Here is a 13,323-nt window from a genome sequence, read left to right as displayed (position 1 = left end):
GTATATATTTTACCGACTACGGGGCTGGTGCATGAAGTGGTAGGACGATGCATTGGGCAAATCCTACAGTGGCAACGATCACAGAGATAGAAACCATTGAATACGGAAATGGTAGCAGAAGGAGCATAAGGTCTTACCAGAACATTGTGGGGAGGGACAGAAGATTAAAAGCTATTCCATCAAAATATCAGACAAAATGGACCTCATTTCCAGGCATATTTTAGGAAGTCATAGCCCTCTCGTAGTAGCTGATTAATATATTCAATACCAGGACAGTACTGAGTAACAAGAGGTTTACTCATAAGAGGTTTACTCATAAGCTGTGTTTCAGAAACATCATCAGTATCATGATTGATGACCTGGGAAATCTGCTTTTGATCTAGGATGGTGAGATAACTGCACACACAGTGAAGACTGAGGTAAGACTAGTGCTGCATTGCTGTAAGGAGATTGGTTGTGAAGAAGTATGTTTACATCAAATGCCATCCCTGTGTGGGAAAGATTTACAAAGAAAGGATGGTAACTGTCAAAATGAAAGTATTGTTATTTGTTTACTGGTTTAATGTGAACAGAAGTGTGTAGCTGACTTTTGGTGAGCCTGAGATCAACACCAAGGAAAGTGGCTTGAGATTTGGAATAGGACTATGTGAAATATAATTGGGAGAATGTATTACACAATTACAAAAACTTCAAGAGGTGGGCCTCACCCTGAGTCTCTATGGGAAAAATGTCATCCATGTATCTAAACCAAACAAAGGGATGAAGCCTTAAGGATGCCATGAAAGCCCACTCTAAGTGACCCACGAAAAGGTTGGGCATGGGAAGGAGCCATCCTGATTCCCATAGTGATACCCCTGATCTGTTTGCATACCTGCCCCTTCAAAGATAAAGAAGTTATTGGTAAGTATTAAGTTGATTAAGGTGAGCAGGAAGGGCAACATAGGTTTGGAATCAGCTGGCTGCTGGTTGAGGTAATGTTTAGCAACAGATCATAGGTTTGGAATCAGCTGGCTGCTGGTTGAGGTAATGTTTAGCAACAGACAGTCCACAAAGATAGTATTGTGAAGTATACTTCCAGTTGACATTAAGTGTGAAGGAAAGTAAGTCTTTAACCAAAGCTGTACGATTAAAAGCAGGGTGGGGCTGACTTTAGATGAGAGGAAGAGAGCACTTCACAGTTATGGCTGGTCCCTGTGATCATGAGTTGCCAGTGCTCTAGGAGACAGTGCTGTAGGCTGACGGATGTTAAGAAGAATTACCAGATTTGTTTTGTAGGAGAGGAGTGGCAGTCGATGGTATGCCTGTTTAGGGAGAAAGAGTGGGACAGGGATTGCGACACCACTGGGATGGCTTAGGAGAAGGTAGGATAGCTTTTTGAGATGAAGTCTCACCTATGGTTGCACTGATGGATGATACCATCTAAGGAAACATGAAGAGCAGATAACTGCAGGATTTTATAAGAGAAGCCTGGTGGACTGAAAATTGGCAGACAAGTTGCATATGTTGCAGATTAGCTGGGATGCTGTATTTGAAACTGTAAGAGGGGATGGTGATAAGTGAGATTACATCAAGAAACAGGGACCTCCCAAATTAGCTCTTTGAGCATAACTCCCAGGGACAACAAGGTTTGCATAGTGCAAAAACATGTTTTTGAAAGGACTGAATGTCATGTGTGATGGGATTCACTGTGGCACTAGTTGAAGGTTTGGATTGGAAATGGTGGGAATGATGAATAACACGAAGAGATAACAATCAAGTTGTCGGTGAGGAGTAGTGGTGAAAGACAGAGGGTGTATACTGCCAACACACAATATCCTGTTGCAAAGCACACACACTACAAAATGACCGTTTTGACCTCAATGCCTGTTTCACCTCACAATGCCATATGGATTCTCCCTTCTGACAACAGTTTCCCAGAACTACGCAGATGAGAACCACTTTACAACTTGTGCCTAGTTGTTGCCATCTAGCTGGCCTAAATTTATGTTTATTTCTGCGATCTCCACATTTCTTCCCAGTAGCTAGTCCTTTTCTTCACTCCTTTTTATCTTTTATTATATTTATTTCATTTTTTATTTTCTAAACTATTTTTCCCCATCCCCTCTGACCTGCCTACCATGTATAATGCACTTAGTTTTCTGCTCTTAAGACACTCTCACCGTCTTTCTTCAGTACTCTGTCTTGCTCAAGTCTTGTCCAGCGAAAGAACCAACAATGAGTTTTTACTTCTCATCCCATCCAATAAGTCTCCTTAGCCAGGTTTCTGGGCAACTTTTACAAAATTCATCCTATTCTCTAGATCTCACCAGTTCTTTTCCTTCACACCTCTCCCTTCCCTTCAACTGTTCTGCCAGGAGGAGCCACTGGCTCTGACAGCACTCATGTTTCCTCATCTTTAATGGGCTTTCTCCCACAGCCACTTGGTGAGTAGATTTTTTATCTATACATATTATATTTGCAATACCTCTAGAGAATTTTAGTCAGTGTTTTAACAGGAGAGTCTCATCATCTCAAACTGTCCTCAAATTATGTTGAGGAAACTAATGCTAAAATTAACAAAACTTCAGGTATCCTAGTATGAATCAAACCTTCAGTGACACAATCATGATGATATATACCCAGACACACCAGTTAACTATCATTTACTCATACAACTAAAAAGAAAAGGATTTTTGTGCTAGCTGAACAAGAGAGCAATAATCAAGCATATCCCTGGATCTAAACTAAACAGCAGCTATTCAGCATGAAATGCACGTCACACACATTTCAAAATTAGGTCTTTCAACTATTCAAGATATTAGTAACTTTCATTTTGCTGCCAACTGATTCATGCACTGTTTTGAGTGATGTTACTGAAACTTCATGGTATTCCAATAAAACATGTATTCATTAGCTACAATCAATGTTTGTGAGCCTCAGGAAAGTACAAACTTTCCTCAGAGAATAATTATTGGGTGTATTCATGGATTTGTGTGTCCAGCAATCACAATACTTCAGTAAGCAACCACACTGCCATAATCATCCACCCCAAAATACAGTGCCTGTTGGAAACCAAGTTATTCTATCACCACCACCACCACCACCACCACCACCACCACCACCACCACCAATGCCATGAGAAACTCCTGAGCCACAGTAACTGTCTTTGGAAAATAAGGTGTAGGCAGTGGCTAAGCAATTATTTTTGGCACCGGGAAGTACAGAGCATCCTAAATTTCCGAAAGATGATTAACAGACCCTCGGCTAGAATGCTGAATACAAGGGTGCAAAGTAATGAACCTTTTCTTTCTGTTGTGCCATTCTCCATAATTTATGGGATTTTAGCATAACTAATCGCAAATCCTATGGCTTGCTGAGACTGTATCCAGTATTAATTTAATTATCAGTTGTGTGGATGAAGAGAATCTACCTGCCCCAGACAAAGGAAATAGCAATGAGAATTTTTGTAATGCTTTCATGTACTACACATCTGGAATCACGATAGCTACAACCGTAGAAGTGAAAATAACAACATTGGTGAATGAGTTTCTAGTTCAAAACTGTGAACTACAATTGAAGCAAAAAGAACAAGAAAATTTGCAAGCCACTATCACTTTCTGATAAAAACAAATGTGATGTTATACAGTCAAGCGACTGTGAATAGGACTGTCCAAATGATTGTGAACTTACAAAAATCAGTGGTTCAAATGGCTCTGAGCACTATGGACAAAAATCAGTGAAGAGAAAATGAATGGTCATTTTGAAAATAATCATAACAGCAAAGATGTATCATCAACAAAAACAGATAGCCAAGGAAGAAATCTATCTAGCATGTTCTGAGAGATAAATCAAGACATAGCAGCGATTAGCGTGTTGAAACATAGAGAGGGAACTAAACATACTGCAGACACTGACTTTCAAACAAAAATAACACAACAAACAGACCATCATTCATATAACTGGCTTGAATCATATAGCAAAAAATGAAGCTGTGGTTTGCGCAAGGAAAAAGGTTTGTGAGAGACCGTATCAATGAAGTAATCAAAGGCAGATTTGAAAAGAATCAAACTATTTATCAGAAACAAAAATGAACAAGGAAGAAGACAGAAACTGTAACATTAATGGTGTTCCTAATTTAAACTAAAGGTATGAGAAGCTGTAAATATAACACACCTACCCAGCTGTGAATAGACACAGCCTAAAAATTTGTCACTGTAATGTACAGTTCCCTGTATAATAAGACTGGCAAAATTAACACACTATTAAAAGATGAATTAAAGGATATCTCAGTATTTGCATTTTGGGGGCTGGCTTAATCCTGAAATTATTTAGTATACTACAATACCTAAATTCATTTAACCTTCTTATTATAACAGCAAGCAAGGTGAAGCAGCAATTTACATAAAGGAAAACAGATTTTACTACCCTACCCGACTTAACTGGAAAAAATGCAGAAAATAACTGTGAAATTGTAGCTCCACAAATTATTAATAGCAAGATGGATTTACAACAAATTACAGAGTCATTGTAAAGCAAAGTAAATAAAATGGAATGTGATTTGATAATCTGTGTCGACTTCAACACTGATTTTTCTCCCAAATAGTAAAAACAGAGGGAGGCACCCTTTTGAATGTTGCTGCTTCCTACAATTTAAAGGTTGAAGTAAGTAGTGGTTCCTGAAGAGGGGCAGCAGCCTTTTCAGTAGTTGCAAGGGCAACAGTCTGGATGATTGACTGATCTGGCCTTGATGTTCTGGTACTGCGAACGGCTGAAAGCAAGGGGAAACTACAGCCGTAATTTTTCCCGAGGGCATGCAGCTTTACTGTATGATTAAGCTTTCGAAATGTGGTGCTACAGAAGAATGCTGAAGATTAGATGGGTAGATCACATAACTAATGAGGAAGTACTGAATAGGATTGGGGAGAAGAGAAGTTTGTGGCACAACTTGACCAGAAGAAGGGATCGGTTGGTAGGACACGTTCTGAGGCGTCAAGGGATCACCAATTTAGTATTGGAGGGCAGCGTGGAGGGTAAAAATCGTAGAGGGAGACCAAGAGATGAATACACTAAGCAAATTCAGAAGGATGTAGGTTGCAGTAGGTACTGGGAGATGAAAAAGCTTGCACAGGATAGAGTAGCATGGAGAGCTGCATCAAACCAGTCTCAGGACTGAAGACCACAACAACAACAACAGTAAGTAGTGCTACCAGGGTAACAGACACTTATGAAACAGCTTTAGACCAGTTTATAATCCACAAGAATTTACACAGTACTTCACTAAAAATTTTCAGTGGAGCCTTTTGTGACCATCTTGTTCAAATACTAGGCATGAAAATAAAATCCAGTATTGTTATCAACATGTCTTTAAGAACTACAAGTAGAAGCTATCGTCAGGGTAACATAAACTACTTCCACAGCTTATTAAACAAAGAAAAATGGTCATAGGTTTATAAAATTAGTGACCTAAATGAATAATGCAACACCTTCACTGATACAGTAATCCATTTCTTCCAAAGTGCAGTTCCATGGAAACTACACCTCTAAGGGCCAATTGTTCTAGAACAAATAGTTGGATAACAAGGGGAATAAGGATTTCATGCCAGAAGAAGAGACTGCTTCCAGAAATGAATAATCTGAATAACTCCTCACTTGAATTACTCATGTACTAAAAAAGTATCCCAAAATACTAAAAAAAGTACTATGAGCAACAAAAATACAGAATGATGATTAAAACATTTGTAATTCAGTGAATAAAGTGAAGACTGAGCTTGATTGGTCATTAAAATGGGAATGGTGAAAACAGAGCACCATGTAAAAAAATAAAATGAAAAAGTAACAAACCCCTTAAAAGAAGCCAAAACATTTAACAACTTTTTCACAGGTGGTATTGACAATATGAAAATATCAAACATAAATAAGAATATCCAATTCAATGAACATAAAACAAGCTCACAAAGTAGGTCAATGTACACCGGCACTGTGTTATAAGATGAAGTAGCAAAATCAACAAAAGGACTAAAAAAACTCCAGCTCTGCAAGCATTGTGACACCCTACAATAATCTTAAAGAAGAGTGCTTTAAACCTAATTGTAGTACTTACACACTTATGCAGCTACTCACTTCAAGAAGCCACTTTCCCTGATGTTTATTCCAGTACAGAAAAAAGGTGTGTGTGTGTGTGTGTGTGTGTGTGTGTGTGTGTGTGTGTGTGTGTGTGTGAGAGAGAGAGAGAGAGAGAGAGAGAGAGAGAGAGAGAGAGAATGTACATAACTACAGATCTATCACAATTACCTCTTGTATTTCAAAAATATGTATGACAAACTTACAAAATTTGTAAACAGAAACAATATCCCCTGTAATGAACAAAACAGATTTAGAAATGAGAGGACAACAACACCTGCCATTTATGAGAGCATCAATTGTACACTAGACCTGAGGGACAAAAAATGTGAATCGACAGGAGTATTTACAGACCTATCAAAAGCTTTTAACAAGGTAGATCATAGCAGTCTATGGACAAAGCATGAAAAGTACAGTATTTGAGTTCTGTCCAACAATTGGGTCAGTTCCTTCCTGAGCAATCGTGAACAAGCTATGAGCATAAAGCACACTAATGTTAACCTAAAAATTATTCTGAGCACTTTTCAGACTGCAAAAAAGTAGATAGTGTCTGCCCAGAGGCTCTGTCCCTTCTGTACATTAATGGTCAAAGCTTAAATGTGGATGCTAATAAAATGATCATACTTGCAGATGACACCACAATTCTACTAAAAGAGGAAAATATGGAAGAATTATACAGTTAGGAAGTATTACACCAAACACTAAACATTGTCAGAAAAAAACTTAGCTACTGGGAGCAATACAATCATCTTTTAATAAATAGTAAAAAAAACGAATGCACTAAAATTTCACGATGCTCCACACAAGGATGTGTACATTTCATTTCTCTCTATCAACGACGAACTACTGGTAACAGAAGACAAACCAAATTCCAAGGACTATGGCTGCAAAGCACAATAAAATGGAACAAACATTTTGAATACCTTCATGCAAAACTAAGGAATACCTGCTACCTTCTTTGCTCACTAAAACCCTGCTGTAGAAAGGAAACAGTTAAGTATGCATATCATGCCTGCTTTCACTCTTGCCTTAAATATGGGGCCACATTTCAGGGAAATTTCAATGCAGCTATCAGCACATCAGTACATTCAAACTGCAAAAAAGAGCTTTTAGAATCATGAAATCAAACAATGGAAAACCCAGGATGGAATGTAACAATATTCATGAATCATGTTTGGATGTGAAGCTCGAGACTCATGTAAACCTCTATTTGAGATCATTGGTAGTTCTCCTTTACCATGTATCTACATTATGGGAACCATTACATTATTTATAATAAATGCAATGGGCAAGGACAGTAGACCACAAAAAAGTGATATTTATGATAACTTTACCAGAAAGGTCAAAACCCTTGGAAAACCCTTATCATCATATTCACAGCATCACTGCTTTTACTCCACTGAAAAATATTGAATTTTATGAAGTGTACTATATTAATACTTTATATATAAAGTGTATTATTTGTAATTTTAAATAAGTATGCATAAAAAATCACTTTCATCTGTATCCTTGTAAACTGACTTATCCAATGTCTTCTGCACAGGCTGCTTTTGTAAACAACAGGACCAATAAACACAATACTACACTGAGACAGTATTCAACAAAAGCTGATTTTTTGCATCTTTCCTATCTGTGATATCACCAGATCTATCCTTAACAAAACAAGTTAGAAATTAAAAAGTTTGATCAATATGGGTGTTCATGCAGTTGAATAGAATCTCAAGTACTTATTGTCTGAAAAACAGGTTGTCATTTACAGAACCCAGGAGAATGCAGATGATGTGAAAGGGAACAAAGAACATTTTATCACTTAAAATTGGTTGGATCCTTAAAAACAAGAATGGACTCTGAGCCCTTATTTAGGGTGTGTGTCCTCTCAAGTTCTGTTAACATGTTGATGCAGGTGATTGTGTGGCACTGTACCTAACAGACACTGAATATAGTCTCTAAGGGCTGTGGGATCTGATGCTGCCCATGACAAAGGATCACATATCAAGAGAATCAAGTAGTCACCACTTTCCAGGCCAGCCCACTTTTGTTTCCTTTCAGTACAATGCACTGTTAGCCATTGTTTGATATTTGTGCACCAACTGTTCTGCTGCGAATGTTTGCAACCTCCTGGCACCTTTTACCAATAGTGATCATCGCCAGAAGATTGTGAGCTGATGCTCTACTGTATTGTATTAAAGTTTCAGTGACAACATCCAATGTAATGCCAGAGAACCTCAGTAAAATGTATCAAACCATGCAATTCTTAAATAGCACAACTTTTGTTGTATTACCTTAGTTATCAAATATTTTGCAACATTGCTCATGATAAATTAATGTATTTATTTTCTCTCTGTAACTGTTTGGAACGCATCTGGACTTTTTGTTGTGACTCGCCGATCATTCAAAGCACCGCCGCTCAATTACGCGCATCCCCTACGTGCGGCGCTGTCTGCCAGCCATGCAGCAGATGCGCCACCTAAGCAGCCAGCCGAGCAGCGGCCGCTAGACTGGGACTCAGTGCTCATTCGAATGCTAACGTGTACACATGTCTCGCTTGTCAACTTACTCTGAGACTTATATGTGTTGTGTTGTTCTGAAATGTGTGTGTTAAACTTGATGTTATAACACTTAACACTTTTCTTCTCTTTTCCTTTAAGTTTCACAGTGTTATACTGAACTTTGATACAATTCAAAACAAACGCTATGTGAATGCACTGCGAAATATAATTGTCAATGTCCTTTTCATGAAATAAGTGAGTCCTTTTCAGTAAAATCACTGCATCCTTGTGCATTTATTTGCAATCTGTTCTTTGATGTTTTGTCTGAAGGACTGGTATTGTAACGCTCAAGACAAGAGTGAAATGCAAAACTCAGTATAATGTTGATTTAGACTACATTGAACACCAAATGATTTTTAAGCCACAAGTTTATTTTAAAAGCTTCTCCCATTGGTTACTACAGTAATAGTGTTAAATCTGTGGTTTTACGAATATTGTTATCATTGTTGGTAAAGCAGGACTGTGCGTGAATATGAAATGCAAGTGTGCCCACCTCAACAAATGTACCATATTTATAGCTAAAAAGAAAAAACTCATGAGTGGACTAACAGTACAAACTCCTACAACCCCTGCAGTTTCAGATGCTCTAAATAGATATAGACACTATTAAGCTGCTTAGCAGGTGTTGCAGAATTCACACTCCCCAATGAAGCTTACAACTGAATGTACCATCTGAAAACTTGAATCATGGAATACCTCCAGCGAACCTTATACTACATAACATCTCTCCATTACCAGAACAAGCAATTTTCTAACTTCATCTCTGATCAAATCTACACAAATCACGTAAATATATGAGAGATACAATTGTTACTACAATACAAGAAAATGTGAATTTGATTATTTTTTAAAGGTACTCACAAATTGTTTCTTTTTGTCTGTAACCAATTTTGTCATCTCATTTTTCCCAGCTAATAGTTCTTCCTCATTGTACGTAAAATCTCTCACGACAAACCTGAAACATTACATTAAGTTAAAAATACAAAGGCAACTGTAAAATTAACTTTTTCAGTGATGACTTTCCAATTCGATGTGAATTCAATGGGCTAGTTCATTAACATAAATTTCTCATACATGGATGATGTGAAAGTTGAAAAACAAGCTTCCACTGCTGTAATAATATGATTGCTGTTCAAACTCAAGTCTTGGTTGTTGTCTTTATCCAAAGACTGATTTTAATGGAGCTCTCCACCCTAGCCTATCATCTGCATGCCTCTTCATTTCAGTATGACTACTGCAACCTACATTCATTTTAATCTGCTTATTATAGTCAAGCCTTCGACCCCTCTACAATTTTTAACCCCCCCCCCCCCCCCCCCACACACACACACACTTCCTTCCAGTACTAAATTAAGGATTCCCTTATGCCTCTGGATGTGTCCCAGCATGCGATCCCTTCTTTCAGTCAGTATTTCCTCAGTTCTCGTCGTGGTTAGTGTTTAACGTCCCGTCGACAACAAGGTCATTAGCGACGGAGTGCAAGCTCAGGTTAGGGAAGCATTGGGAAGGAAATCGGCCTTGCCCTTTCAAAGGAACCATCCCGGCATTTGCCTGAAACAATTTTAGGGAAATCACGGAAAACCTAAATCAGGATGGCTGGAGACGGGATTGAACCGTCGTCCTCCCGAATGTGAGTCCAGTGTGCTAACCACTGCGCCACCTCGCTCGGTTCCTCAGTTCTCTTCTCTTCTTGTCTGAACTGTTTATTACCCACATTTCACTTTTGTAAAAGGCTACACTCTACAACAATACTTTAAGAAAATGCTTTCTAACACATTTCTCTTTTTCAGAAATGCTTCCAAGTGACCCTTTCATAAGTGCACAAAGTATAAAGGTGCAGCAGAAGAAAAAAGGGCACATCTTTTTACCATTCATTTCCAGACAAAGGATAATTATTAATGCTAAAATAACATTTCAACATTTTACTAATATTCTATTATTATGTTTGCAAAGTTCAAATAGGTTGTTTTTAGTGTTTACTCTCATTTTAGGATCATTTTTCTCAGTATTTGAGGAAAAATGATTTTTTTTTAAATTCTACTCCATAAATAATTAAAAACAATAATTTATGTACAAAATGTAATTAAGAAATTAAACAACATATAAAAAAAGACATTATACAAGTACCCGACATCATAAAAGATGTATTGAAGCACTCCTATCTGTTTATGGAATCCACTAATCTAAAATGATGTTACATTTTATAATGTAACATAAGAAAACTACTGAAGCAGTTGATACGTTACATTTTACTTTCAAGAGACACTCGCACTACTATTTCTTACAATCCTTAGGTTCATTCATGTTTTCTCCTCATCTCTTTGTGAGCAAGCAAATGAGCCTGGTCACATTACAGTGTATCAGACCTTACACCTTAATGAGTGTACTACTTCCCCATTTCACAGAAAAATGGAATAAAATAGGATAGCAATTTGTGTTTCTTTTATCACTACAGCAATCACAAAACCAATGATTCCCTTTTCAAGCAGATGGTTCATACCTGCAAATCTGAAAAACAGTTATTCAAGTAAACTACAACACAATATTGTACGTAAACTGTCCAGGTGTTAGTTGCCTATATATTGCACAATTTTTTACAAAATGTGCAAATTCAGATGCTCAGATAAATCATCTTGAATATAAGTCTGAGTTCTGGAGATTCAGTAATGCTTTTGAGCTTCACATTTGATAACAAGCTATCTTGGCTAACACGCCTCAGAGATATGAAAACAATATTCTCCGAGGCACTGAATATATTGGAAGGCCATGGACACAGGTCATGAGTAACAGAATGTACAATGGTTCAAATGGATCTGAGCACTATGGGACTTAACTTCTAAGATCATCAGTCCCCTAGAACTTAGAACTACTTAAACCTAACTAACCTAAGGACATCACACACATCCATGCCCGAGGCAGGATTCGAACCTGCGACCGTAGCGGTCGCGCAGTTCCAGACTGTAGCGCCTAGAACTGCTCGGCCACTCCAGCTGGCAACAGAATGTACCTGCTATAGTTTTATAAAGTATTAAGGGGGGAAAAATGGGGCAGTGGAATGACACCATGAAGGAACTATCTGAATGGGATGGAAATCAGTGGAGTGACGAACACATACAGACAAAAAAAGATTACAATTTCAGAAAAATTGCTGATTTATTTTTAAAAAAACTGTGCATGTCAATAACATGTTGGTCCACCTCTGCCCTTTATGCAAGCAGTTATTCATTTTTGCTTTAATTGATAGTGTTGTATGTTCTCCTGAGTGATATCATGCCAAGTTCTGTCCAACTGATGTGTTAGATCATCAAAATCCTGAGATTGTTGGAGAGCTCTGCCCAAAATGCTCCAAATGTTCTCAATTTGGGAGAGATTGGATGACACTGCTGGCCAAGGAGGGGTTTGACAAGCATGAGGACAAGCAGTAGAAACTGCCGCTATATAAGGGAGGTCATTATCTTGCTGATATGTAAGCCGAGGATGGCTTGGCATGAAGGGCAACAAAACAGGGCATAAAGTATAATGAACATACTGCTGTGCTGTAAAGATTCCGCAGTTATATCCTACTATGAAAAGAAATGGCACCCCAAACCATAACTCCTGGCTGTCGGGCCGTATGACACGCGAGAGAAAGATTGGTATCGCATCACTGTCTGGAGTGTCTCCAGATTCATCTTCGGCCTGGAATCCTATTGACTTGAATAAAATTGTCTTCAGTGATGAGTCTTGCACTGAATTAAGCGTGATGACCAGCTTTATGCAGGACAAACCTCAGGTCTTAATGAGGTATCACTCAGCAGGCCACAGATTGTAATATAAGTGGCACTCAAATCAAAATGAGACAAATGGAAAAAGTATGCAAACTGTTCATTAGGCCAAAGTAATTGCCGTAACTGTTAATATGTTTAGTCCACTGAGAGATAAGATGGTCAATGGCTTCATGGAAAAATATTTGCAATTGCCTAGGGAACCCCAATTGTAGCGAGGTCTGCTCCTCTTCATTTGAAAGTTGTTTTGACTATGCTCTAGAAGTTCCACTGGAAAGCCCTTACACATCCTACATACAGTTCCAATCTCTCCCTATGCAATTTCCATATTTTTGAAGTTCAGAAGAAAGACATCAATAGCTGTCAAATCAGATGAAGAGGTGCATGAATGGGTATAGTCATGGCTCCATACACAACTGCGAACATTTTTCCATTAAGGCACAGATCATCTTGTCTCACAATGGGATGAATATATTGACAAAACTGTTAACCATGTGAGAGCATCCATGCAGAAGTGCACCAAATAGCACCCTGGAGCTGTTGTTCTCCAGAGGCCACCGAGTGGGAATAAGCATAGATACAGAACTCAACCACATACAGAGCAGGGTGACTAATGGTCCAATGGCCATTAGTAGTGGTGAGAAATAGAGGGACACTTCACACAGAACCCAGTGAAATGGCTTTCTCATGGGTCTGCAGATGGCTGAGAATGTTGCCATAGTGAACTCGAAATGATCAGCGGGGCATGAACTGGTGAATAAAAATGGGGAGGGGAGGGGGGGGCAAATGACACCACTCATGGAGTGTAAGAAAGATGTGATAGTGTCAAGCCATGTCGTAGGCCTTATGAAGATTGAAGAAAGTTGCGGCAAGATGTCAGCACTGAGAAAAGGTCTGCCGAACTGCAGTTT

General features: G+C 38.4%; 1 protein-coding gene across 1 annotated transcript in view; it reads right to left on the bottom strand.

The window, feature by feature from the left end:
• Positions 1-13,323, bottom strand: part of LOC126484314 (V-type proton ATPase subunit C) — a 62,333-nt gene that overhangs the window by 35,194 nt on the left and 13,816 nt on the right. The window contains exon 7 of the mRNA XM_050107751.1: positions 9,510-9,603. Within this exon, the coding sequence (XP_049963708.1) occupies positions 9,510-9,603 (94 nt within the window). The remainder of the gene's footprint in view (positions 1-9,509; positions 9,604-13,323) is intronic.

This window comes from Schistocerca serialis, chromosome 6 (genome assembly GCF_023864345.2).
Source record: "Schistocerca serialis cubense isolate TAMUIC-IGC-003099 chromosome 6, iqSchSeri2.2, whole genome shotgun sequence".
In the NCBI taxonomy this organism is placed as follows: Eukaryota; Metazoa; Arthropoda; class Insecta; order Orthoptera; family Acrididae; genus Schistocerca; species Schistocerca serialis.
The sequence above is the reverse complement of the archived record's forward strand: the minus strand, read 5'-3'. Positions and strand labels throughout refer to the sequence as shown.